The following is a 27,387-nucleotide window of genomic DNA, read 5'->3' as shown; positions in this document are numbered from 1 at the left end:
CCGAAATGTGCCATTGAACAACGCGACATTAAGATTATTTGTGATGACCATGTTCACTCTGATGATCGTGTTCACTTACTTGGGCCTTGGACACTCAATGAAGCCCAAGTCTATTGCCCTTGCCGAGTGCATCTAGGCGTTGATAGGCCGTAAATAATGAGCCCTTGCAGGGATTAAGGCAAACATAATTTTCTTGGATCTCCCAGTGAGTGAATTATATATCGCTCGAAATAGCGCCACTGCTCAAACTCATAGCTCCGGGATAATATGACATCCAAATTGCATTCCCTTTTGGTAATAGCGCTTGGCGCCACGAATTAGCATTGCAGGATTTTTAGTTCGCGAGTGGTAGATGACAAAGAAATGAGATCGATAGAAATGTTCGTCACTATATACACGCCCGCTCTACTGACTGAATATTTGTACGGGCGACAAATATAACAAATAGAAACCGCGGATATTAACATAAATCCTCACGAAAGCTCAAAGAACAGACTGATAGGAGCACCAATATATTGAATAAATTCTAAATAATTATTTATTTACCAGATAAATTATAATTGCCCCCTCAAAGTCAGTATTCATGCAGGTGAATTCCTTTAAACTCGACATTTATTTAAACTTAACAATGGGAAATCAAATTCGAAAAAAGCAATTATCGGCCGCGAGCGGGAGCCGAACCAATAACCTCCTACTAATTACCGCGCGAAGTGCTCTGCTAATTCAAGAACAGATTGGTTTTGCCTCTATCGACTCAGTGAGCGCCACTCAAAGCTATGGCAGCCCATGCGTAACATCAATAAAATTGTACGCCTCCTGTAATACCTGACGCCTTCAATCTACTCGCGACTCTCTAGTTGAAGTATAGTCCGTATATAGCGTAGATATTGTGTGGCACGTGTCGAATTCTGTAAGCCGTGCACGCCTCTTACATTTGTACTGCGTGCTTCCAATGTGCTTCTGATTATGTCGTGGCCCACCAGTGAATTAGTACCCTGGATGCTGTTATGCTGAAGAGATTAATTTTTAAGAGGCAGTGCTACTTCCACAGAATAAAGCAATAGTGCAATTGCTGTTTGCTATTTGTGTGTCAGTGTGTGTTTCGCTGCTTTTTACTAATAAATTAGACAGCAAGAAATTGAGGAGGGCATGGAAGGAAAAATGCAGAACTGAAGAAAAAGCATCTGAAAGATAAAAGCAAACTTAGCTAAACTAAAAAAAAAATGTTGTGCTGGAAGAGGCCCTTAGATGATTTGTAAGATTGGTTGGTTCACATGGGCGGTGACTGCATTCCGTTAAGGCAATTATTAATTGCAATGATGAGCAAACGTGCCTATCTGGCTTGGTTATAACGCACGAAGTATTCTTTATATTACATTGTATAGGCGGTGCAATCACACGTAGAGGGATATTGCGTTCACTCAGAATCGATTACAAAACGCGCTACGCTGGATTACCGGAGGCGGCTCCATCATTTGGTGGTGTTGTGACTGCCACACCTGCACGGAAAAGAAGGAAAAAGGGCATCTAAGTTACAGCAAGAAAACTTAGGTGAAAGAGAATTGATGCTTAAAACTACTTAAAATCATAAATGAAGTATTACGTGAGTTCGTGTGCACTATGCCCTATAACTACAGCTGCTGAACTATACAAGTACCAATTTCATCAATCAGAAACGCTTATTTCTTTACCACTTATTTTGTTATCCTTCTGTTACAGGGCCACTGAGATGTTTGAAATCATTGTGGTTCCAAAAATAACGGTGTGCAGTTTACCAAGAATCAATGGTGACAAGCTGGAAACAATCAGTCGTAACCCGCCTGTTCGAAACGCTTCTTTTAGGATCTAGCAATGCGAACTCGATCAACTGGAGCTCTACAAAGAGTACATGTGCTTTACTCGTATCAAAAGTAATTTCTCAGAGTATTATTTTCCGTAAAGGAGCGCAGGTAAAATAAAATTTTAAAAAACCTCGAAGCACAATCAAGCGTTCGACGGGATACTGCTTGGCAAGGTGGATACATAAGAAGCAAAAGAAAGCAAGACTCGCTGAAATAATGTAATAACGAAAAAAGAACATTTGTATTATTTTTCTTATTCTGGCGGGTGCTTGTATTGGTCGAAATAATTTTAAAAATCTTTATACAAGTATTTGACAATGCTTTTGAAGATATACGCAACACAATGGAAGCAACAATAGAAGCAAACAGTGGGGCAGAAGTAAGGACATTGCGTTTGGTGAAACTGCGATGGCGTTGCTTTATAGGTGCACTAGGGAAATCTATTAGGTGCACCGCAGATCTGTGACCGGAGACCTGCGACCTTGTGGGTTTAAATGTGCACAAAGGAAATACATTAGGCTCGGTGTTGTTGATAAATGGTATTCTTGTTATACCAAAGAGGTCAGTTACAAAGCCTGTGTCATGTGTAAAGCCTTTGTTAGCTGGAAAAGAGGCAACAAAAGGAAATGCGGGTGGTGGCAGCGCACCGAAGTTTCTGTACCGCGTTTCCGTGAGGTCATGAATTGTTATAGCGTTTGCTCGAGACTAATTAGTTGTTCATAAGAAAATACCGGACATATTGCATTTTCCGGTTGTATAGACCCACGATACAAATGTTTAAGCTTATGAAGCAAGAAATAAAAGAATACACATATATTCATATGCATGCTCATATTTAAGCTGTTTGTATATATTGTGTGCAGTTGAGAACAGGCATTTACCTAGCCCGAGGCATACAAAGCTTCCCCTAGTTAGATTAAGATTGTCCGCAATTTCTAAATTTTGAGTACATATACAATGAACTGTTACTGTTGGCTGTGACATTTTTTTTCAAAGCAACGCGACCACTGTTTCTTCTTTCCTTATGAGATTAAGAAAGAACGCCAGCCGGTTCATGCCCGGCGTGTCGCCACTACATCAATTAATTGCTAGCGCCTTCCTACTGTTGAGTTACAGCTTCGGATTCGACCTCGTTCCGTGATGCGGTTCTAGCCCTGTGTGCTTAAATGGTGCATTGGGCCGCCGTTTGGCAGTTACTTCTTTTGTAGTGTCTGTCCTCAGAAAGTAATCGCTTCACACGTCCCAGGAGAAATGCATTGCTATACTTATTTCCCTACTAGGTTATGTGATTGTAACAAACGGTGCGACGCGGCTGACAGTGAACTTATCTGACATACAATATCTTTGTTTCGGGGGTGTTCGGATACTGAAATTTTAAAATTCAATCAAATAAAGAATATTCGTCCGAAACAGCCGCCGAATATGGAAAGAATATCGACTGCTTTCCCACTTGAAAACAACCCTAATATCACGTTTAAACGCAGTTCGTCTGGTAAAAAAATAGAAAGAAAAGAAGCCAGGCTTGTAGAAATATATATGATACACGGATGTAATACCAGTCACAACCAGAAGTCAGAAAAAAATTGAGTTTAATGAAGAACAAGTGCTTGCAGTTAAAAGGGGAACCACGACAATGACACGGAAACGTGGGGACAGCAGCATCAGAAATACACGTTCGGTACGTCAGCGCTGTCATGTGGTGTTGTGCTCGTAAAAACGAATGCAAACCCGGTGCGACTGGGCGAATAATAAATCAAAATAAATTTGTACGTAGGCTGCCTAAATGAGAGCGATTCCTATTTATTTACTCAAAATTACTGAGCGGAAGTTGTGTGCCACGTGATTCGCCTCGAGAACTGGTGCCTCTGGGCCACAAGTGCAACTCTTTTGCAGCAGAATAATTCGTAACATACCTTAATTTCATCGTACTGTCCTTCTAGAGCCAATAGTGCGAATTGGTATTCCTTATGCATAGGTTACAATGAAACAATGATTCGACTAGTTCTAATAGCGAAAATTCGGATCGAATATGAGTAGAACAGCAGCGACTCTCGATTTGCGTTTAAAATTTTCCGTACTCGCATGCCCTTACGCTTCTCGCGTGGCTCAATTTACTTCAATGGAGTTGTGCACTGCAATGCAAGCGCAGTGTGCACAACTGTACACGCGACATGAATTTGCTAGTTCTGTCAGGTGCCGGCAAGAAAGTAGCATAAGAAAACAGCGCACATTTACCCATGGGCAAACGTTGCCACCTGCTTATGGAATGTGGCTTATTTCACTTAAATGTGCTCAGTACTCTTCTAGAGAGCACTTTTCGGAAGGCACCGCCATGTTTGACGGAGTGTTCCGCGTGGCGCGTTCCTCCCAAATTGTGAAAGAATACTTTTAAAGTGAACCTGTCTTAGTGACTCCTGCTAGAGGTTTAAAGCGAAGCTTTCCGTCTCACTCATTCGGCCGTGAGCGCCGAAAACGCACTGCAGGAAAGCCAACTTACACAATGGAACTAGCTGCGCATCTGCGCACACAATAGAACAATCTGCGCATCTGCGCACACAATCGTAGAACACTACACTTTACATTCGCAGTTGTAGCGATAAGAACAATCGGAACTGCAACGCCACGCCAACCAGACGAATTGTATATATCTGCAATCATTACGCGCGTCACGCAATGCACTCCCGGCCGTCACCATGGGTAGGCCGCGGGTTCAGCGCACGGCAGAAGAGGCTGCCGTACGCGAACGTAAGCGCGATCATGTCCGTAAGGCCGATGCCATCTGTCGGCAAAGGCAGAGCCTCAGTGCGTCTACCACGGCGATCACAAGGCAATACTGTGCAAGTGTAGAGGGGCCCGCGGAAATGTGAGTGTGGTTGTGTAATCAACGGCTACATACTCTAAAATAAAGGGTATGCAACTTAACGAAATCTGTTTTCATTCAACTTCAACGTTAAAAAATACCATCCTAATCAAACAATCAAATCACACAAGCATCGCATCGGGTCACTCAGCATTTTCTAGGTTCGTTGCGTGGTCGTTGGCTTTGGACTTTGATTCAATTTGCATGGGAGAAAGCTTGGCGTTCAACCATCTTTCTTTGAGAAAGGGGCTTTGATTTGTACTAACCGCTGTCTTGCGGATTACGTGCCTGTACCGTCGCGTAGCATGTGCGCGCCAGTTTTCAATAGGTCATGATCGCAGGATCGAAACGAGAAAAAAAATGGTCGACCTTACCTTTGTCCTTCGCGTCATATTTCTCTCGGTCTACACCGGTACTCCCCCATTTTTCCCTTGACAAATGGCACCTTCGCCTTCATGACATCACTACGCCGACGTGTCACAGTGTGCGCTCGCCTGAACTGCTGCGTGCATTTCTGCTTAGATTGTGAAGGGTGCATCCCGCATAAACATAAATATCACATCACACCAGATTTGTGACCGGTTCTGTGCGTAAACATAAACTTTGCACGAGATTTTATGTTACCTGGATTACAACATAGACCATTCTAGGCATCGCATTCAGATTTATAACACTTGTATAATCGCTAAACGGGAGCTTCGCTTCGATTGCAACATGTGTGTTAGTTCTGTTTTTTTTTTCTAAACCCTTGATCTTCCCATCTGCTCCGAGCAAATCCTTGAATTATTTTAAAAAAATGTTGACAACACAACTGAATGCATACTAAACCGACACTTTGTTACGCCGTAATTATATGAGCGCTGACCAGTCAATCACGAAACCTAATCCTACCACCCAATTGAGCTTCTTACAAGGAAATCGGGCATGCATTGGAATAAAATTATGTAGCTTCTTCACATTTATTAGAACTTCTGACTTCGTAGCGGAACTCATGTTCAAACATCATGGTCATCCCCGTTATACGAAGTCCCTTGATTTTGCACAATTGCGCCGCCTGATAATATGCGCTGTGTCAGTGATATGCAGTTTAAGGGTTTTCTCATTGCGCCAGCTCTGCTGAAAGTTAATACTTAGTTTCGAGGAAATGGCGACATCAAGGCAACAACGGCGAAAAAATGCGTTTCGTATCCAGCTTCTCTTTCTCAAAATCAGCCATTAGACACATTTCACGTTATTTAGATCGCTTCTCAAAGCTCCTGAAACATTATGTTTAGTTCCAACATACCGTCCTTTCACAATAACTTGCCGATACTGTTATATGCAGCCAGATTATCATCAGTACCTTCTATTTCGTGGTCCTTTTTTCGCTGGGATGTACGAGTTATCCTAATGTGCCTCAAAAGCAACTATCGCTGAAGCACTGGGAATTGCCTACGATTCTTGGGACGTCTGAAGTGTTTTGTCTACTTCTACAGTGCATGTCCGCCACCTGCTATGACTCTGCCTAGCAACTATAGGATTATACGAGAGACGGTTCTAAGAGCTGGAGAAGTGAACCCAGCCACTGACCAAACTCAGAGCGATATGCTCTGGAATAAAGACCATGCGAAGTTGTCCAAGTCAATGCTGCGAATTTTACTTGGCGACTGTTTCCATTGTTTTAATGAGCTATTCAATCTTGTATGGCATACCAACCTGCTCAAAAAAAGAAAAGTATGGCATGAGTTTTTTTTCTACGCGGTCGCACTGCAGGCGAGTGCTCATTGTGGTTGCCCATATTCCTTTTAGGAGCGAAGCTCCTTATAGCGGCACCCGTTCCGTCCCCGTCGTCGTAGTAGTAGTGTGTAACCAGTCTGAGAAAAATGAGGAAAAAATTCCGAAGTTGTGTCCGTAGCGCGGAATCGAACCAGGGACCCCTCGCTTCCGTGCGCGCGGCATTAGCCCACTACGCCACGAAGCGCACATAGACACACGCACCACGATGGCAATAAATACCGAACATTAAAGAAAGGCCGCGTTTCTAGCGCGTTTCTAACGCGTTTGTGCTAGCGCGTTACGGCCCGTGTAAGAAGCTGGTGTAAGACGCTGTGGCCTCTCCGCCTTACCTTCAACGCGTTTCGAACGCGCTGCCCAAGGCGGTGGCAAGTCAAGTTCAAGTCGAGGAGCGTTTATGAATACGGGGGGTATACTCTCTCAGCAGTCATGTGATGGCATCGGCAAACGCGGTGCACGTTCCGGCATGTGTAAATGGCTGCGTAAGACGCTGTGGCCGCTCCCCCTTACTAGAGAGTACTGCACGTTTCTAACGCGTTTGTGCTAGCGTCCCCTTAAGCGGGAGATCCGATGATTCCCTCCGGAGCTTCGCCCACTCATCATCATTCATCCCGTGGATATGCTGTGATTTTTTTATTGCGATAGCAATTATATGGACACTCAAAAGCAGATTTCTGCCGTCGGCGTCGCCGTCGCCGTGAGGTTCCGTATGACGTCAATGGAGATCAAATCGTGGCCGCGCGCCGCCGAACGCTGTATGTGCGAGTGAAAGGGCGCGAGGGACGCGCTCTTTCACGGGGAGTGAACGCACGGCGGAGAACAAACGCGCGTTCTGCGCCGTGCTTCCTTAAGGGCTGCAGAAGTAGGCGTCTCTTTCCTCCTTTACAATCACCATATATGTAGAGCAAACGCGCCTTCTTCCGATGCGCGAGAGGCCGTGGGGGAGGGGGGGAAGGGGGAGGGAAGGGAGGCGACGTTTAGCTGCGGCACCAAGTGCCTATTTATATCAGAGGCTCCGGCAACAGTCACCAACGCCGCACGCATTTTGAGCGAACGCGGGCAAAATGCCGACGGCGTCGACAACAGTTCGGCGCGTTGCCGGTGCTGCTGCATGTCCAAGTTTATACAGCTGATAAAGCTAATATCATTACTCCGTATATCTCTCTACAAATTTGCTATCGCAATTGATGCTTCACCTTTCAGGTGAAACTGCGACAACTTTTTTTCATTTTCGTACGGCTAACAAAGAAGACGATCATTGCTTGACGATCGAAAGCGAGAGTCAGTAAAATGGCGAAATAAAGTGTGCACAAATTTGTGACGGCCGTTTCAGAAAGTACCTTACACTGGTCCCTCAAGACTGCTTCTATCGTACTTACGAAAATTATACACCGAGAACAACTCTGACGCGTGGATTGATCACAGGAAATTCGTGATTATGCACTGTATATATACATATACAAAAAAGCTACAAGTAGTTAGTATGTACCCGTCTTTCAAGTCGTTGCATTTTCCTCGATCTCGTGTTCCGTGCCCACGTCACCCGATCCCGCAAGAGTTATCTACTTGCGAAAGCTTTGAAACGAGTCTATTCGTGCATATCTTTCCGCCGCGTTATTTTACTACTGCGCTGATGAGGGCCTCATATTGAAGGTGATGCATTTCCAAACCAATCCTGCGAATTTTACTTGGGGACTGCTTCCATCGTTTCAATGAGTTATTCAATCTTGTATGGCATAGCAAGTGAAAAAAATAAAAGTATGGCATGAGTTTTTTCTACGCGATCGCAATGCAGGACAGATCGCGTTGTGGTTGCCGATATTGCTTTCATTTTCGCATGACTAACAAGGAAGAAGATCTTTGCTTGACGATCGAAAGCGAGAGTCAGTAAAATGGCGAAATAAAGTGTGCACAAATTTGTGACGGCCGTTTCAGAAAGTACCTTACACTGGTCCCTCAAAACTGCTTCTATCGTACTTACGAAAATTATACACCGAGAACAACTCTGACGCGTGGATTGATCACAGGAAATTCGTGATTATGCACTGTATATATACATATACAAAAAAGCTACAAGTAGTTAGTATGTACCCGTCTTTCAAGTCGTTGCATTTTCCTCGATCTCGTGTTCCGTGCCCACGTCACCCGATCCCGCAAGAGTTATCTACTTGCGAAAGCTTTGAAACGAGTCTATTCGTGCATATCTTTCCGCCGCGTTATTTTACTACTGCGCTGATGAGGGCCTCATATTGAAGGTGATGCATTTTCTACAGCGTGCACTTTTGGCATTGCACTCCCTGCACATAACTGTAGCACAATTATGAGCGATAGTTCACCAGCGCCGTAGAGGCGAAAATACAAGTACTACGATCGTACACCACAGCACAGTGGATGCACCTGAACACCAGGTGCGTTTCTTTCTCGCAGTAGAAGAGACATTTTTGCACGTTCTTTTTTTCTTGAAGGAGCGAATGAAAAAAAAAATGTGCAGGAACCATCGTCGTTGATCGTCAATGCAAGCGAATAGCCAAACGCTTCTAGAAAGCTATTCGTTCTATTAAAGGAATGAATAGATTTAACAGGTATATTTGGCTTGAGTGAGGGTGTTTAGCTAACGTTTGTTGTTTCATTCCATAATTGCGCCAACTGCGACATTCATGACCACACCTGTAGTGGTAGTACAGGGGCGCTATAACGTAAAATAATTCCAAACGGTTTTGATTCCAATTTCTGCAATCAGCCTCCACGATTGGTCAAAACATTTTCAGGCCACTCCCAACTTCTCCAGTCTGTCACGTGACGTCACGAAAACCGCTATAGCTCCCCATCTGATATACCGTGTACACACTGATTATGCATGATTAAACCGCACAAAAGAAAAATAATCATTCCTGATTCGACGCCTTTTCACCATTAGCCCTCTGCTATAGGTCCAATGTTTTCGGGCTCCGCCCACTTCGCCTGTCTGCCACGCGACATCACAAAACCGCGAAAACTCACCACGTCAAAGTGACGTGTACGCGAAAAAAATGCATTAATATGCCGAACAAAACTGAAAATTTTTCTGAACAGCTACAGACTGCCCCGTTCCGAAAGGAATAGAAGATGGCTGCCCGCCGATCACTCAGGCCCTCGCTACTCGCACCTGCCGGTGAGCATGTATTTATGTGCCCATTATAAACCTTTTGGCAGTAAAACGTTATCGAGCCCTTTCGAAAGGCATACGATATCGCTCTGCCAACTCTTCCTTGCCGAGGATCCGCTTTAGCGGCATTCTTATCCTTCCGTTGCACGCCGCCGCGATTTTCGACAAGCCACCGCAAGCTATAGGTAAGGCGAAGCGGACCAATCGGAGAAGCCGGCACCACCCTTTTCATGCTGTTATCTATTTTCACTGTGCTGGCTCGGCCCCATCGAAACCCTCTCCACTAGAGCGTGCTCCTTGCCTCTTGTCAGCCAATTAAATAAGAAAAACCGCTGCTTGTAGACAATGTTATTGGTTTTGAAAGCGAACAAAGGTGACCTCCTATAAACGAGAAGAGTGTTTGATTGGGTTGTTCAGAGAACACTGCGGGTCATCGCCCGATGCTTGCGTCGGTGGTTACGTAAATTTGACGTCAGGAGTTTGGAATCAAAAGAGTTTGGAATCATTTTACGTTATAGCGCCCCAGGTGGCAATAAAGACAAGCCGATTGATCATGTGTGTGCTGTATCCAGCGGTGCGAGAGCCGGCGTGAAAGGCGACTGCCATCTGACCCATCCTCAGTGAGAGCCCTCTGGCAAAGCCACCACATGGAGAGATGACTGTGGGGACAAGAGGAGCGCTGTCACTCCCGACCGCTCCAACATAGCATCTAAACCTTCAGACACCCTAACGCAGCCGCGGGACGACCCTTGCTTCTCAAGTGGCGATACTATAGTTGGTATTCGGCGACAAACGCGATCCGCAACGAGGTTGCGCGAAAGCACGCACCTTTTGAATAGGCGCGTTTGTTTCGGTGGTGAAAGTCCAACCAGCCACCACTAACCTCCCCAAAAATGGGTGCAAAAACCAAAGAAACCATGACTTTTAAGCTCGTAGCGCCGCTCAGAACAAGCAAAAAGGATGGTGGAAGGGGTAATAAAAAGGAACGGAGCACAGGGTGAGCGCTAACTTCCAACCGATGGTTTATTTCGTGACTCAGAAGGCTACTTATACACTCAGCGAACCATGTGACATGGTTCGCTGAGTGCAATTTCATGTCAGATGGTTCGCTGAGTGTATAAGTAGCCTTCTGAGTCACGAAATAAACTATCGGTTGGAAGTAAGCGCTCGCCCTGTTCTCCGTTCCTTTTCATTACCCCTTCCACCTTCCTTTTTGCTCGTTCTGAGCGGCGCTACAAGCCTAAAAGTCATGACATACCAACTCTCCCAAACTCCTATGCTTTTGACCAAAGAAAGCAATTCACTTTATAGTTCACGCGAGACAAACCCTTCCGTGTGTCAACGGCAGCTGCAAGGACTACAAGAGGACATGTACACGTCAGTTGGTGCTTGCTGAAGGACCTAGTGTAGAGAAACGACAAGACGAAAAAAAAAAAAACTCATAGACACACGTCACATGTTGCAGGTGTCCATGTTAGCCTCGTCGTGGTTGCATGGTTCCGTTAAATTATCTCCTCCAGTCGCCTCTTCAATTTCGGTTGTCTGTCTTTGACAGATCCTTTCTCACTCATCTCCTTCCAGCACACAGCTCGAGGGAAATTTCCAGAGAGCCAAGCTTTTGCAAAAACTCTTTATAACAGCCCTTTCCACGCAAAAAAGTGCGCGCGAACGCAGCTATCAGTATCTGTTCTATCCTAACCTACGGAATTTCTTCGACGAATCTCCTATGATTAATTCCCATTCTGGCGGTATTTTTTCGGTGAAGGCGAAGTCATATGCAGAAAATGTGCGACGCCATGCTGACCTAATTCCCGAGATTGTCACTCGCAAATGCAATGAGAACGTTTGGTTGAGCTATCAGTGACACAGGCGTTGATTAGTCAGGGGTGCTAGAAGACGCGTGGAGAGGAGTCACTTAGGCCGGCAAGCATGTGGAATATTCAGTATTTAGGTTCAGTTTATGAAAAAAAGCCATTCATGCTGGTGTTATTATGATGGCCATTAACGTTCACTAGTGCGTCCTCGACCAAAATAATTCGCAGGTGCTTTACCGTCAAAATCGTTTTCGGGTTCTTTTAGTGACTTGCTGCGCAGCAAATTTAAATGCGACCAAACAGACGCCAAATACTTGTCCTAAATTTATTCAGTATTACATTTCATCCTAAGGCGAAAATATTTCTAAATAAACATAGCATTGAATTTTTGTAACATCACTATAATTTCGACTGGCCACTGATGAAAAGTCACAAAATACGAACACTTTTATTGTACAGCACACTGTTTCATTGTCAGCCACATTCAAAAAGATTTTAAGTTTGCTGCGTCTAGTCGAACAAAGATGCAGAAAATCAAATGAGTGTGCTCGATGATGATTGGTTGCCTTTTACGTAACCTTGCCACTTAAGAAGTACAGAGAAGTCAGAACGCAGCTTTTATTACAAAAGCTTGAGGAACATTAGGGACATTGCCGCACTGAAAAAGACAGCGATTTTTATAAAAGAACACAAGAAAGACAAGCAACTGATATCCTCTCAGCAACTTGGAAGAAAGGGCAAATTCTACTTTAACAATGAGGAATGGTCATTTTGACCAGTGTACAGTATTGCGCAGTTCATAAATTTAGCTAAAGGCTGTGGACGTTTTGGGCATTCACAAAAGCAGCGATGGCGAAGCATTCTTATGCCAGATTTTGGATTCTTCGTTGGCTCTCTGGTTTCCCGTGGCATGTACATCTTATGAAGTGTTGTCCGAAAAGTTGATGCAATGAGTGAGGATAAAAGTGGGAGAGAGGTGTAGCGGCGCCTCTCTCTTGCTCTCTCCACTCTAAAACACCCGATCGACTTCTAGTACGAGCCAAATTGCTATGTGAAAAGGCAAAATTGTATGCGTCAACTTTTTGTGGAACCAATTTTTAGTTTCTGTGAAAATCGCGATCGATGAACAGACTGAAGAAATTATTCATATAAAAGAATTGGGGGAAATAGGACCGGAATGGTGCCGAAATTCATATAATATTGCAGAAAGCCCGTGGAAACGATGTTTTAATGGACTCCCGTGTTCACGGGAGTCCGATGGTTTCGGGAAGGCCGTGATGACTAGAGCACTGCACGGACCCGGGCTCGGCCGGGGGCCGGGCCGTACGAATGGTTTTTTGGCGGGCTCGGGCAGCGCTCGGGCCGGGCTCGGGCTTCAAGCCACGGGCCCGGGCTGGACTCGGGCCCGCTCATTAAAGGGCCTAAGTCGGGCCTACCAGCACACGCGAACGTTATGCATTGCATGATTCAAGGCATTCTGTGCCAAGCTGAAGTGACACTTGCGAAGTACCTTAGCACAGAAAATAGGATAACATGAAGTTCTAATTTTATTATTTTCCACAAAAACGAACATTGTTTCCGCGTCAGGAAAAATAAATTACAAAAAACCGCTCTTCAAGCCATTTCCGTGTTACCGCTTTTGCGATTGCAATATGACCACTCTCCACACTGTTATATTATTCTACATCTAACGCAAGGAATGCCTTTTTCTACTTGTGCGTTTATATTATGCTGTATGCTCGTGAATTCACCTGTTGACTATATATATATATATATATATATATATATATATATATATATATATATATATATATATATATAATCACGTGCTAAATGACCTCGCAGGAACACTCATACGATCAAGGTAAATGCATGCGCACCAGCGGAAAAATAACAGCACAGGCTATGGGCGGGAGCACTGACGTTCCCATGGGAGAAACAAAGATTTCGGCCTTTTGTTGCTTATACACAGCAGCTGATTAGGCCTCGAGAAGATGCCGCTGACACATACGGTACAATCTGTTTGTAAAAAAATTATTTTCTTTACTTATAGGCCGGACTTGGTCATGCACATGCGGGCCTTGGCTAAGCTTAGTAATGAACGCCCAGGCCCGGGCAGGGCCCGGGCTTAGTAACACGTGCCCGGGGCGAGCTTCATAAAGCGGGCTGGGGCGGGCCCGTGCAGGGCTCTTGTGATGACCACAAGGACTATGGAAGACCAGTACGCGCCTCCACCTCGTCCGAAGATTAAAGCATCGGTCATGTGCATTCTCTTGTGCTCAGCGAAGACCGTATAACTTTTAGAATTTAACCAGCAGCATTTGGTTCTTTAAAGCTGCCCGTTGACCAAATTTTCACTAGAAATGCGAAAATGAAAATTGGGTTTGCGAGAAAATGAAGCCGAAATTTGACCCCTTAGGCAAGAGTGTGACGAACAGAATGTTCAATTAATTGAAAAACTTCACACGACCGCAAATAATTCTTGCAAAAGGTCGTCATCGGTAATGAAGCTTGCATTTTTTCGAATACGACATCGAACTGAAGTCGGACATGAGACAATGGAAACAAAAAGATGAGCTAAAACCAAAAATAGAAAAGAAAGCGTGGAAAAACAAAGCAAAAATCAATAATATTCATAGTGTGTATTATCGTCATCATCATAATCAGCCTATATTTAGGTCCACTGCAGGACGAAGGCCTTTGCCTGCGACTCCAATTACCCCTGTCTTGCGCTAGCTGATTCCAACTTGCGCCTGCAAATTTCCTAACTTCATCACCCCACCGAGTTCTATACAGTCCTCGACTGCGCTTCCCTTCTCTTGGTATCCATTCTGTAGCTCTAATGGTCCACTGGTTATCCATACCCGTGTGTATCAATACATCGCTGTGTATTATACTGCAGTGTAATTCCGCACCAGAAACGTGGATCTGAAAGTCAAACTGTCAACGCAGCTTTCTGCGTGGAGGTACTGAAATGTCGGACAAACTGTGATCACCACCAGCGACTAAATGTGCCGAAAGAGGGGCGCTAGATCCTTCACTACGATAATGCCCCGGTGTATTCTGTACCGATAGCGTGTGATTTCTTGATACTCGAATTCCCGCATTGTGTTGGAACACCCTCCCAGCTCGCCGAAATTATCTCTCTGTGAGGATTTTTCTTTCTTTTTTTCCCCGTATGCAACCTGGCACACCGGGGGGGGGGGGGGGGGGCATTTTGGGGATATGACGCTGATTCAAAAGGAAATGGCATCGCTGCTAAAACGCTCAATAGAAGAGGACTTCGAGATGCGCTTCCAACAATAGAAGAAGAGGTGAACCAAGTGTACTAACAAGTTTACTAACAAGTGTACTAAACAAGTTTGAAGCATTTTGACGATGATCAAATTGATGTGCCTGAAAGTTTGCGAAATGATTTGCTTAACTTTTTGCAGGAACTTTTGAGACAGGCCTCCTATATTTAACCAAGACACGGGTCACATCTAACGGCCCCTTAAAGTTTATGCTCCCGTTGGGACCATGACTCAGGCGCGTCATACTTGCTGAGCGCTTGGGATAAAAGGGGGGCGCGCAAGGATGCTTCTTCTCCCAAGGACTCACCTCCCCCCCCCCTGACATTTAACACCCCCCCCCCCTCGCTCCCCAGTGCAGCGCGCTTGAGGTGTCCTTGCCAAGAGACAGTTACTTCACTGCACATACCCCCATTTCTTTTCGCCCAAATCTGAGAATCTCTTTCTCCCCCTCTCCTAACCAATCGTCGGCGTGCTCAACCATATAATCGAGGCGTTCTATCAACGCAGAAAATGTATATATTTATTAAATTTGTTCTATTGAGATGACCGCTCTGAGTTGCCAGAATTCGCTTGAATGGGCTCTTTCCGATAGGCCTCCGCATGGCAGTCTTACTTGTTCCCGACGATGTGCTGGCCGTCGCGACGATGAACACGATGATCACGATGACAATGATGCCGATGACGGCGGCGAATATGAGCAGCGCCATGGTGTTAGTGTCGTCCTCGCTTGACATGGTCTTCTTGCTGCAACAATCGCATACCCAGGCCTATATGGACATGGACGCTGCAGCGCGTTATCGGGTAAAGACCGGTTAATAAATGTCGCCGCACATGTGCGCCACATAACAAAGAAACCATGAGCTGCAGGACAATGGGAGTTATTGCAGTGCGCCTTTTTTCTTTCTCCGCCTTTTTAATTTCGGGTGCTGACAAAGAATACACAGCTACATGTTGTAATTATAAAACGTGTATTGCGCGCGTACTCTCAGGGATCACTTGGTGCTATTCAGTTTGTTGCTGGTACAATTAATGCCCTACATAGAGGTGACCACCGGCCTGTGCGAGGTCACTGTCATTCACTTGATCTCAGGCTGTGGAACTCTCTCGGCTCATGCCGTAATTGTATTTATCAATACGATAGCTAAACTACAGTTGGGTTTGGCCACCTTGGGCCACGTGACGTTTTAACCAGACGCATGAATCAACAAATTCAGAACCGCGTGTTTGTGTGCGTTCAGAAGTATGAGATCTCAAACCACAGTGATGAGGCAAAGGCAGACTTATAAGAAGCGGTTGTTCCTCGGGGTGGCCTGATCATGTCAACGCGGCCTCCCGTGTTCCTCTGAGGAAAATGTCGTACAGAGAAGTACGGCAGAGTGTAAGCGCGTTAAGATGCAGGCACATTAGGATTACTAATTAGTAACGCTATTTTGGAGCAAGTGAACTATACATTGCATCTGGTTATTATTTTGCCCTCATTGCCCTAAGTACATGCTGCTCGCGGGAGAACTGCTCAGGATAGGACAGAATAAAACAAAAATTGCAATTACGCCCGAAAGACGAAGCTTTGATTGCGATAGAAAATTATTAGACAGCTATGTGCAATTAGGCTAGTAGTTTTATCCGCTATGTGAACTGCTGCATACATTCGCTGAATAACTAAATTAAAAAGCACGGTATCATGCGTGCACAGGCGAACACGAACACACGTCACTCGATGACGGCAGATTCTCGCTGTTAGAACGCTGGCGTGATGCATAGCGGCAGGTGCAGCGAGCGAATTCCCCTTCGTGCCGCCTCCCGCTTCAACGTGAACCAGGTGACCGAGAACACAGCGCGCACGACTCCATTAGCTGTCTCGGGTCGGCTAGCCTTCGAACCCTCTACAGATTACCTTCAAGATGCACGCGGCCGCGCTCAGCTGCCCCATTCTCCTGCCCCCGCCACGGTCGGTGTAGAAGCGGAGACGCGCGCTACTGCGTCCCCTTTGGAGTAACCCTGGCGATGACTTAGTGAATAAGCACAAAACCGCAGTATTGGTGGTATCAAATCACAGCCATGGTGGCCGCATTACCGTGATGGCGAAGTACAAAAACACCCGTGTACCGTGTATTGCGTGCAGGTACTTGGGCGGCTAAAGGGTCAACAGTCCAGATAAGGGAAATATGTTTAGTGTATTGGTGAAAAAAAAATAAAGCAGAGAAGTGATTGATAGAACCGAAGTGGCTGCAAGGATAGGTAAATGTACAATTAGAGACAGACGTTTCATTGAAGAAAGAAAAGATGAAGAAGTGATCGGAAAATGATAGACTAAGATAGGTGTAGTATAACCTGATTAGATCAAGAAGGTCAGGTGACTATTTGTCCCGACCGCGTTTCCAAGGTAGTCAAGAAACATTCAAGATATGCATCATCAACATTATCATCATCTGCCATACATGGCTCCGGCAGCCCGGTAGTCCGCAAAATGCATCACGTTTATCCACAAGCTGGGCCTTTCGATTGCTGCACACGTGTGATGTAATATTTCTCATGACGTATTAGTTCAGCGGAAATCCGCTAGGTGGAGATAAATAATTAAAGGAAAACTGAGACATCCACCCAAATGTAGCAATTTGCTACAATGGAAACCCAACCGGGTTCCTCGAAAGAAAGCCTCGGAGTTGAAGAAAAATTCGTCCTGGTCCGGGACTCGAGCCCTGTCCCTGTCCCGGTGGTCCCGATTTCGAGTCCCGGACCAGGATGAATTTTTCTTCAACTGCGAGGCTTTCTTTCGAGGAACCCGGTTGGGTTTCCATTGTAGCAAATTGCTACGTTAGGGTGGATGTCTCAGTTTTCCTTTAATTACTTATCTCCACCTAGCGGATTTCCGCTGAACTATTACGTCATACACTTGCCTTTGCTTCGAGTTGTTGACAAATTCGACTTCGCCCTGCCATCTCCTAGCCGCCTGGTTAGCTCAGATGGTAGAGCGACTGCCCCGGAAAGGCGGTGGTCCCGGGTTCGAGCCCCGGACCAGGACGAATTTTTCTTGAACTGCGAGGCTTTCTTTCGAGGAACCCGGTTGGGTTTCCATTGCAGCAAATTGCTACATTTGGGTGGATGTCTCAGTTTACCTTTAATATTTCTCATTCATAGGAAACAGCGAGTGGTCATGCTGAATCGGCACGCCGACGCTCCAGGAAGACGGAATTATGCTTTTTTTCTTTCTAGTGAGACCTTCATTGATTTTAATGCCTTCGAGTAGGCTCCCTAAAAATTTAATGGGAGGATGATGGTCTCAAACAGGTAGAAATTTGATGAATGACTGACTTAGGACACTCACGTTGGTGATGGCTCTACGGCCATCTGCGATGGCAGCGTGCTCGACGGCCGTTCCTGTCCATCGTTCAGGGCTTCCGAAGGAGAGGGCTCCCACCGTCCCTGTTGAGGGTCCCTCACTTCGTGATTCTGATGGCGCCGCCTGGGTTGGCTGCAACGCTGCTTGGACCATCGCTTCGTCCACGATAGCTCCAACACCTGCGACAGCTTCGGGTGCCGGGTGACCCGTGCCTACTACGTCTCGCTGGCCCTGTTCGTCGACAGTTGGGTTGGAAGCGGCATTGCGGGGGGCACCCTCAGTAGCATCAATGCTCTTTTTCTTCTTCTTTTTGGGCTGCTGCTGCTGTTGAGCGTCGGTAAATGGAAAGCCGGCACCGAAGATCCTGCGCCAAACGAAAATTTAGAGGGACGTATCACTTCGTGAACGAGAGTTACGCGCAAGCGTATGGGCGCCGCGAACATGCACAAGCGAGCACCGTGGCGTCGAAGCACAAAAAAAAAAATTACACCATCTTCCCGTAGGGGAACCCTGACTAGTATGCGAAGCAGCCATGGGGTCGACTCAAGTTCCCATTAGGTTTTCAGATCGGCCTGTCGCCGCTGCCGTTTCGTGGCAGCGGCTCAAGCCCTCTTCTCCGCGGCGCTGTCCAAGGCGCTGACACTGGCGTTGACACTGACGCTGTCCGTGGCACTCATCGCGGCGTTGCGGGAGGAGAATGAGAGGACGAAGTGAATGCTGATGAGTGGGCGAAGCACCGGGGAATCATTCGGGCAAAACGCCGGAAGCGTTGTCCGGAAGCCGGAAGCGGAACCGGAAGTGGACGCCGCCCAGCGAAGGGAGGGAGGGAGGGAGTGACATAGCCCCGAGCATAAGATGCTTCGCATCTAAAAGGCCATGAAAGCAGTTGCGGACGCTACATTGATCTCGACGGTGCCACGCCTAGTGGGCTACAGGGAAAGCGCATATTGCTACGCATGCAAAGAAACGACGCCGAGAACATGCACATCGAGAATGTAGGGTAGGGCAGTTCTTTTACGGCTCGGGCACGGCATGTACTTTTTGACCCGGGCCCGGGCCCGGCTTTCTGGTGGTGTGCATGTAACGTGCAGCGAGTTATCCTCGCGCGTCTCGACTCTGACAAACTTGTTGCCCCGGCGCAGCTGGAAGCTAGCAGTGCTACTCCTGCGTGATTCCCTTTTATTCTTCCGTCGTATTTTGCGCTGTTTGAACAGAATGTAAACGTCCAAAAAGACCGAAGTCGCCTCAAACCAAAGGATGTCATTGTATTCCTTACCTAAATGAATCTAAATAATGCTTTCAGCGCGGTGCAAACGCGTTCGCGACTTGCTCATTCTTCAAAGGCGAATTGGACAAACGATGGCTGGTAAGATAATTCGTCACGCGGTTGAAATATGGCACTGTGTCCATCCATGATTGCACGCATGTTCTCAATTGGCCGCCTAGCAGTAGCGCATTACGCTGCACATATGGAGGACGAGAAGCTTTCTTTCTCCATTTACGCCATCCATGCGCTGAGCTCACGACCGGTCGTGGCTGAGCTTCGGCTATAGTGTACTAGAATACGGCTGAGTGGGACGAGCGGCTGGGGCGGCGCATGCTTTGCAGTGAGGCGCCCGACGTGGAAAAATATTGTTGCGGCGCTGCGATAGAAGCGGATTGGGCCGCATCAAGGTCGCGCCGTAGGAAACTGCTGGCGATACTGCTCGGCAGGGTCATTCGTGCTGCTTCGCGCGCTGGTATTTGCGTTCAGACCACTCTAATAGTGTTCATAATTGCTTTAAGACTAAATTCCTTTCATTCTCTTCTTTATTTTTTTAATGCCGCTCGGTGATCTTTCTCGGTCTCGGGCCAGGTTCTGGCCGGTTTCAAGCCGGGCTCGGACCGAGCTCGGGCCTAAGGTAAAGGGGTGGCGGGCCGGGCCGGGCGGGTAACGTAGATTATTTCCGGGCCCGGGCCAGGCCCGGGTCTCGCCATAAAGCTTTTAGTCGGGCTCGGGCGGGTAGCCCAACGGAAAAATGAGCCCGGGCCGGGCCTGTGCTGAAAAAAATCGGCCCTTGCAGTGCTCTAGCCACAGAGTTTCCCCATGTGGCGCGTTCGGAGTGGCTATTCTATAACAGAGCGATCTCTATTTCGCGCTCTTCTCTCGAGCTTTGCCATACTCTCACTATCATGTGCCAACTTGACCAAACATCGGCACTATTACATCACCTTCTTTCAGAAAACATGTATTTTGTCAATAAACAGGCTTGCAGTTAAAACAACGAAATGCCTTGCTCTTGATCCAGCAGGTGTTGATTTTACCATATGTGAGAAGCCATGGCCAGAGACAATAAACAGTCTAAAAGTAATAAGGCAAGAAAGACTGCTGCACATTATTTCATTCAACTTTGCGACATAATAGCCTAACCGAATATCTGCTTGCTGTGACCCGCGATGATGCATCTGTGGTTAAGGTGTTCTGCTGCTTGGCACGAAGTCGCAGGTTCGATTCCTTGCGTGGGATTGCGTTTCAATGAGTGTGAAGTGAAAAAAAAGAGGCAGTGTACTTGGATTTAGGTGCATGTTAGGAAACCCAATAGGTTAAAGATCTTGACCCTTCCAGTACGGTATCTCTCAAAGGCTGTGTTGATTTGGGACATTAAACTCCATAAAACACTCAATCTATGTCTAAATAAAAAAATATTTATATTAGGTGGCTGCTATTTCAACCTTTATTCTTCATCGAAGGCTATTCTCGCAGAATAAAACGTTTATAACTCATTAAAATTCCACATTCTAAGAGTCAAGACTTCCCGGGATGCACCTCTGGCGGAGTAATGTGTTTCTCAAAGAATAATTAGACCCCGGTAATTAAGCGGTGAGTTCTTTTCTAATTGTCCAATTTTACGATTTGTCCAATAAATGGTCACACATTGTTTTTCGAATTACAAGTTTCTTTTATGTGCGAGGAATCCATATCCTTGACAGCAGAATACCCTAAACTTCGGTAAACTAAACTTAACTAGACCAAATATTAAACATGAACTTTCCAGAAGGTGGTCTTTCTGCGTGATGGTGCTCACTTATTCACGATGACGTAGAATGCGAGCTTCTCCATGTCCAATGGCAAGGGAATCTTGAACCTGTCCTTGTGTAGAATTACTAAGCCAGTCTGAAGTGTATTCATTCACATATAATAAGTAGGCGCTCTATTCGTCGTACATCTCCTACGTCGTGAATCTGCTTAGGACTTCCTTTGGGGTGCATACACGTACCAGGATATATGATGTATATATATATATATATATATATATATATATGTGTGTGTGTGTGTGCGTGCGTGCGTGTGTGTGTGTGTGTGTGTGTGTGTGTGTGTGTGTGTGTGTGTGTGTGCGTGTGCGTGTGCGTGTGTGTGTGTGTGTGTGTGTGTGTGTGTGTGTGTGTGTGAATTTTTATTTGTAATGCTGGTAATATATTGCTCGAAAAAGATGTGGAACATGCTGCAAAAATCGTAGCAAAATTCCAAAAGATTTGCATTCGTCAACAGTGCACTAGATTAGCCAACAGCCTTTCCTAATAATTTCTTTATCTTGATTGGCCAGTGCTTGCTCTTACGAATTGCCCGCGCTTACTAAGTCTTTGCTATATTCCCTCGAGGCCTGTTGAATTCTTCATAAAATAAATGCCTGTTAATCAATCGTGTTCTTGAACCTATCAGCTCGGAGGGTGTCTGGAGACTCGCAAAAAGCCCTTCTATATGAACGGAAAGCTTCCTTACTTCTGTCAGCCCATATTCACCGAAAGCTTATACGCTGGAATTATTCGTAAGAGGAAATTCTAGCCAGTGCGGAATGGATATATTATTTGAGAAGGTGGAGGGGGCAATGGCAGCGGCCGATATAAACGAGAAGCTTTGTGAACTCGGTTCTACTTTCGCGAAACATAGCATCCCTTACGCAGATGTCTGTGATTCACCGTCGTATCGTTAGCGATCTCGTCATCACGATAATTGCTATATTGAGCGGCCGTTCCTCTACCACCAGCCGATGAGCCAGAATACTTACGTGAGAGAAGTTTACGTCAATGCAAGCGATTGTTACGCAGTGTCATTTAGCGTCTCGCAGTTAAACAACTGGAACCGCAAGCAGAGACAGCGCGACTCACTGATCTGCTCCTGCTCCAAACGGCGGCAATTTCATGCCAGGTGGCATCGGGATCACCAGCACGTCCTGACCGTCCGGACCAGACACGAGGCCCGCCATGGCGGGCGGTATCACGGCCGGCATTCCTGCGGCACTCTGCCTGCCGGCTTCTCCCTGGGAACTCTTTGACTTGGCCGACTTTGTCGATCGCTTGCTCTTGTTCTTCTTCGGCGCAGCCGGCTCCTGCTGCAGCATGGGAAGCATGGGTACCTGCTGCTGTATGACCGGAAGCGGTGCCGCGACGTTAGACAGTACGTTTGGTCCGGACACACCACTCTGCATCCCGACGCCAGGAGGTCCCTGAGCTCCGGTGAAGATGTTGATTCGGGTGCAGACACCCGCGGTCGCTTTTTTCTTGGACTTTGATCGGTCCGCGTCCGTGTCGCTTTCATCTCCGTCGGAGCTCGTGGAGCTCTCGACTTCCCTCTTCTTTTTCTTTTTCTTCTTCTTCTTTTTCTCTTTCCTGGACTTCCTGGTGCCCTCGTCGTCCTCTTCCTCTTCGGTGCCCAAGTCGGCCTCACCTTTACCGCCCGCAATGTTCTGCTTGGACGACACGTTCACGGCGACGTTCAGGCCGGGATCTTTCTCGTTCTTCACGGACACGCCGTGCTGCATCGTGTTTGTCTGGTGGAAGAAAGAAAAAAGAAGGGCAGCCAACAAGATGTCCCGAACTACAAAGTGCAAAACACTGGGTAATATGTTGTGCACGAACTTGCTACAGTGCACAAATTTACTGCATTTTCTTCGCAAAGAATAGTTTTAGGAATAAAATGCATAGCGTTATTTTTTGTTAAAACAGCGCAAATGTCCACCATGAAGTCTACATATCACCGTGAGGTCATTAATGGCATACAAAAGCCATTTCAAGCACCAAAGCTTCTGATGAGGCACCACAGAAGTTCCAGTGCCAACTATATAATGCGTACCTTCCCACCTACCCTATAATAAAGCAGGAAGAATACTCACTGCCACGTATTAGATTATTGTTCTCATATACACACGGGCTTCTGAAAGTGGTGGTAGTCTTTGTATGTCTGCTAAGCAAACAATTTCACTAGTGTTTGGTTTAAATTTCGCATTTGTAACATGTACCCTTAAAAGAAACATTACAATGTAATTCATAGTCTTTCTTAATAAACTTCTGCGACATTATTTCTCAAGCCATTAATTACGCCTCACTCATAAATCTACCTGAATAAGCGGAACAGCGCTGTTTGTCAAATGTAAAATCAGTGTGTAAAATATGTTTGAATTAAAACAGTCAAGTTAGTTAATTATGCTGCATTGATTAATTTTACTTACCGACACACCTGTCTAATAGTTGGCTGTGAGAAATGGTGCTTCCAGGGTAGGCAACACTTGATTTTTTTTTTAGCCGGTGATAAACTTTTATGGCTGCATTCCAGGAATAAAGTAATTTCAACTACATCCTACGCAAATATGTTGACGCTGTAGTCCACAATTATTACGGCGCTGTCAGCCTTGCTTCATCACAGCTGAGTCACCGCAAGACGTACACAAAGGTCTTATTGACCAAAGGTATCTGGCTGTGGCTTTCATGTCTGAATGAAAATACCGAGACCCGCACTCACACAGAAAAAGAAAAAAAATAGAAGAAAAATAAACTGTTACGCTAGAAGCTAAACATTTCTAAAGAATTGCCTGTCTGGTTGGGAAAATTGATTAAGACTTGGAGAGTGACTCCAATAATCCAACCAGAAAGGCCGAAGCCACCCCACCTTTTCCGTCGGTCAAGAACAGGGGCCCTGTCAAGTGTCTCCCCACCTTCCGCTCTCTCCCCCTCCTCCTTTTTCACGGTTAACCTTTTTAAAAGCTGCACACCGCCACCTCCGAAGAATACCCCCTGAAAAAGGAGCCGAATCGGTTCCGAAACGTCGGGTTAATAAATTATATTATTTGGTTGGAGTCACTCTCTAAGTCTTAAATTGTTACGCTAGCATTGTTTCTAAGAGTGAATCCCTGCCAATTATCACGCTTCACATATTATTAGGAAAGTAGATCGGTCAATGGCAAACAGCACTTGCGAATCAAAAGTTTAGTGAATGGGTTCCGGTCATTTCCACTTCATTACAATTGCAATCGCCAGCCTCTTTTGGTGAGCTTAGAAAAAGATCCCTCGATAAGGTGTCCCGCCCTTGCTAATTAGCCTGCTTCTCCGCGGAACCTGATTTCGTTAACACTTTTCTAGTTTTTACTGAGTAATTATAGCTACCTAAACACCTTTCGGGCGCATCATACGACGCGCTCAACCACACCTCATGTTAGGATGTGCATTTTAGCATGCACGCGCGTAATGCACGCAAAAATTCACATGTATTTTAGGTGTTACCATAGTGAACACACATTCGCTGGCCACTCGCGTGCGTGCATATTCCATAGATACCGCTGATCAATGACTCTACGTCAGTTCTTTCAACGCTTGAAAATTGACAGGTGTGTTGATGGCGCAAAACTGCAATGCAGTGAATGAAGTGCCATTGCACTGTGGTGAGAGGATCGTGTTAGTCGTGGTCAGTTGTGAATGCGTGTTCGCCATGAGATCGCATTCGACCATGCAAACAACCGACATGCTTGTCACGCTGTGTGTTGTGGACGCACCGACAGTGGCCTTTGCAAAATTTGTCTAAAATGCGTTCGAGGAGATTTCGAGCTGAATCGCATGTAGGCAACATAATATTTGCTTCGAACATCCTTCACGGTAATAAAAACGCGCTTTCGGAAAAAAGCGGTGCTCAGCGCTTCCATAAAAGTATTATTTCCGCACTGCCGATTCCATTTATGCGTCCAGCAGAAGTTTACACGAATGTTGGCTATATCACCTATTTTATTTTAGTTCGATCGTATCTTTCCAAAATCACTTGTGACAGATAGCGTCGTTGCACCTTTCCACGTGCACGTACGGAAGAGGCAATAATTATGCGCATTTAAAAGGAGAATGTTGAGGCAGTAAATAAAAAGAGTTAAGACCAAATTTTTTTATACTCCACTTTAGGGGGCATGTTGCAATAGTTTCATTGAAGCTGAACAGTAGTGAAGCATGCTGTAAAATGCATTCGCGTTCCAGCTAACAAATTCGCAGAAGGTTGCGTCACACAGTTCGGAATGAATTTATTTGGAACGGCGTTGCATTTTGCAGCGAATTCTGGGAACGTGTATCTCGAACATCTTCAGATTTTTTGTTAAGTAAACACGACTGCGCCACTGCTCTTCTTCAAGTTCACATCTGGAAGACGTGCCCTAAAGCGAATACTTAGGAAGTTCATTAGTGAATATGTTTAATTAGCTACCAGAGAATTGTGATTTATTGCACAAGCAACGTCCGCCTCTTAGTTTAATCCCTCTGAACAGGATTAATTGTGCTATGTGCTCATTTCCTTTTTTTCAATCGTTATGAAAAAAAAAGAATGAAAAAAAAAAAGACACAGTACCTAAGATTGCTGCTTGAAGCGTCCTTGAATGATAGTGGCACTTGGAATCAAACGTTCGGCGAAATTTTCGCACATTTCGACTCAGTACAGTAAATAACTAGCCCCCTGGTTGGTAGGACACCTTAAAAACCGAGCAAGAGCATTGAACATCTCTCACAAAAGATAAAACAAGCACTGATGTTATAGAAGCCTTCTACATTATATCTAGTGAAGAGAACTTCGTTAACCCACCTTCCGTGCATTCAACAGATGCCAAAATGGCATCTTTAAAAGTGCGTGACCGCGCGTAGAAGTAAGGAAAGCGAACTGCCAAAAAAGAAAGCATCGTTATGTGCCCCGATACAATTGTGCGGTTTTATTGACCCTATCTTTCTTCAATTTCCTGAAACCCTACTGCTACCCCCTCCCCCTCTTCTTTTTTTGTGACCTTCGGTTAGTCTCATGTGGAAAATAAGCAGCTGTTATTCTGCGCTCACTGTATCCTTGGGTTCTTTTTCGTCTTCTGCGCGTCTGTTGATAATTCTTAGCGCAGTTACCAGCCGTGGTTTGTCAGTGGCTATGGTGTTTGGCTGCTGAGCACGAGGTCACGGGATCGAATCCCGGCTACGGCGGCCGCATATCGATGGGGGCGAAATGCGAAAACACCCGTTTAGTTAGATTTAGGTGCACGTTAAAGAACCCCAGGTGGTTCAAATTTCCGGAGTCCCCCACTACGGCGTGCCTCAATCAGGTCATGGTTTTGGCACGCACAACCGCATAGTTTATTTTTTAGCGCAGCTGTCGCGATTTTCTCACCTTTGTTTTTATTCCGTCTATATTCTGCATTGGGAATGAAGTGAGTGCCATCAACCTAGCATTGGCTCTTTTTCATAACGATACGCGTGTGGTAGAGGTTTATGCACGTGGCTCCGAAAAATATTCACGTGCAGAAACTTTTTGAAGCGTAACCAGAGAGACTTCAAGGCTAACATTGAGCAGCTAGCTCGAATCACCAGTTTCCTGCAACCACTTGCAGGATCAATGCCCGTTTGTGGGGTGGAGGTAATTATGCCCCTTTGCGTAATATAATAATCGACGTTAGAATATAACTGTATGGCGATCACCGAACACAGGCTGCCCTCAACTGCCGTGTACAAGGTTGAGGGTTTAAGCTAGCACATTCCGTCGGAAGTGAAACGTAACCAAGACCCCGCTCTGTGCGTGGCTTATAATGTATGCACGCGGCGATGTTTTATCGTGCAGTCACAATTTTTTTTCTGAGCACTACATCTAGGTCGCTTGTGAGAAAATGTAGGACATTTATGCCCTTCAACAGTGCATGGTGTGATGCATTAGAAAATTCGAAGCATTGCGCTAGCGTTGCGTTAAATGAGAAATGGTATACAGCCTGCGAGACATTCTTAAGGTTCCATGAATTTGCCCCTTAGTGCTGGAATGGCGTTGCAAGCTTACCGTCATTGCTCCGAATTGAGAGAGAACCAGTCCTCACTCTTGGCGTTCGGCTGGACGAACGTGTGTCGCGAAGCACCAACTTGAATGCTGGGTCACGAAAATACAATTAAAATATCTAGTAGTACTCGACAAACGTTCGTGGTTGCCCAGCGCTTCGCGTATCTCCTGCTTTCAATACGACGCTCGCGTTTTCGTCAACTTCGTCGTCCAGATATTTCCGCAAGGTCACACAAAAT

At 45.8% G+C, this 27,387-nt stretch overlaps 1 protein-coding gene across 1 annotated transcript; it reads right to left on the bottom strand.

The window, feature by feature from the left end:
- Positions 1-1,457: 1,457 nt before the first annotated feature.
- LOC119462226 (uncharacterized) lies at positions 1,458-27,263 on the bottom strand. Its single transcript, XM_049672325.1, has 5 exons — positions 27,152-27,263; positions 22,213-22,874; positions 18,052-18,430; positions 15,340-15,470; positions 1,458-1,499 (listed from the first exon to the last, which is right to left on the bottom strand). Exons 1-4 carry the CDS (start codon positions 27,155-27,157, stop codon positions 15,438-15,440), a joined length of 1,080 nt encoding a protein of 359 aa, XP_049528282.1. The 5' UTR covers positions 27,158-27,263; the 3' UTR covers positions 1,458-1,499; positions 15,340-15,437.
- Positions 27,264-27,387: the final 124 nt, after the last annotated feature.

This window comes from Dermacentor silvarum, chromosome 8, assembly GCF_013339745.2.
Source record: "Dermacentor silvarum isolate Dsil-2018 chromosome 8, BIME_Dsil_1.4, whole genome shotgun sequence".
Classification (NCBI taxonomy): Eukaryota; Metazoa; Arthropoda; class Arachnida; order Ixodida; family Ixodidae; genus Dermacentor; species Dermacentor silvarum.
The sequence above is the reverse complement of the archived record's forward strand: the minus strand, read 5'-3'. Positions and strand labels throughout refer to the sequence as shown.

What these genes read in the sequence shown, in the direction of transcription:
- LOC119462226 (XM_049672325.1), bottom strand. An exon ending in TTTGGAGCAGGAGCAGATCA is followed by an intron (nt 18,431 to 22,212) that starts GTGAGTCGCGCT and finishes CGTTTGGCGCAG; the next exon opens with GATCTTCGGTGCCGGCTTTC. An exon ending in GCCGTAGAGCCATCACCAAC is followed by an intron (nt 15,471 to 18,051) that starts GTGAGTGTCCTA and finishes CGATTGTTGCAG; the next exon opens with CAAGAAGACCATGTCAAGCG.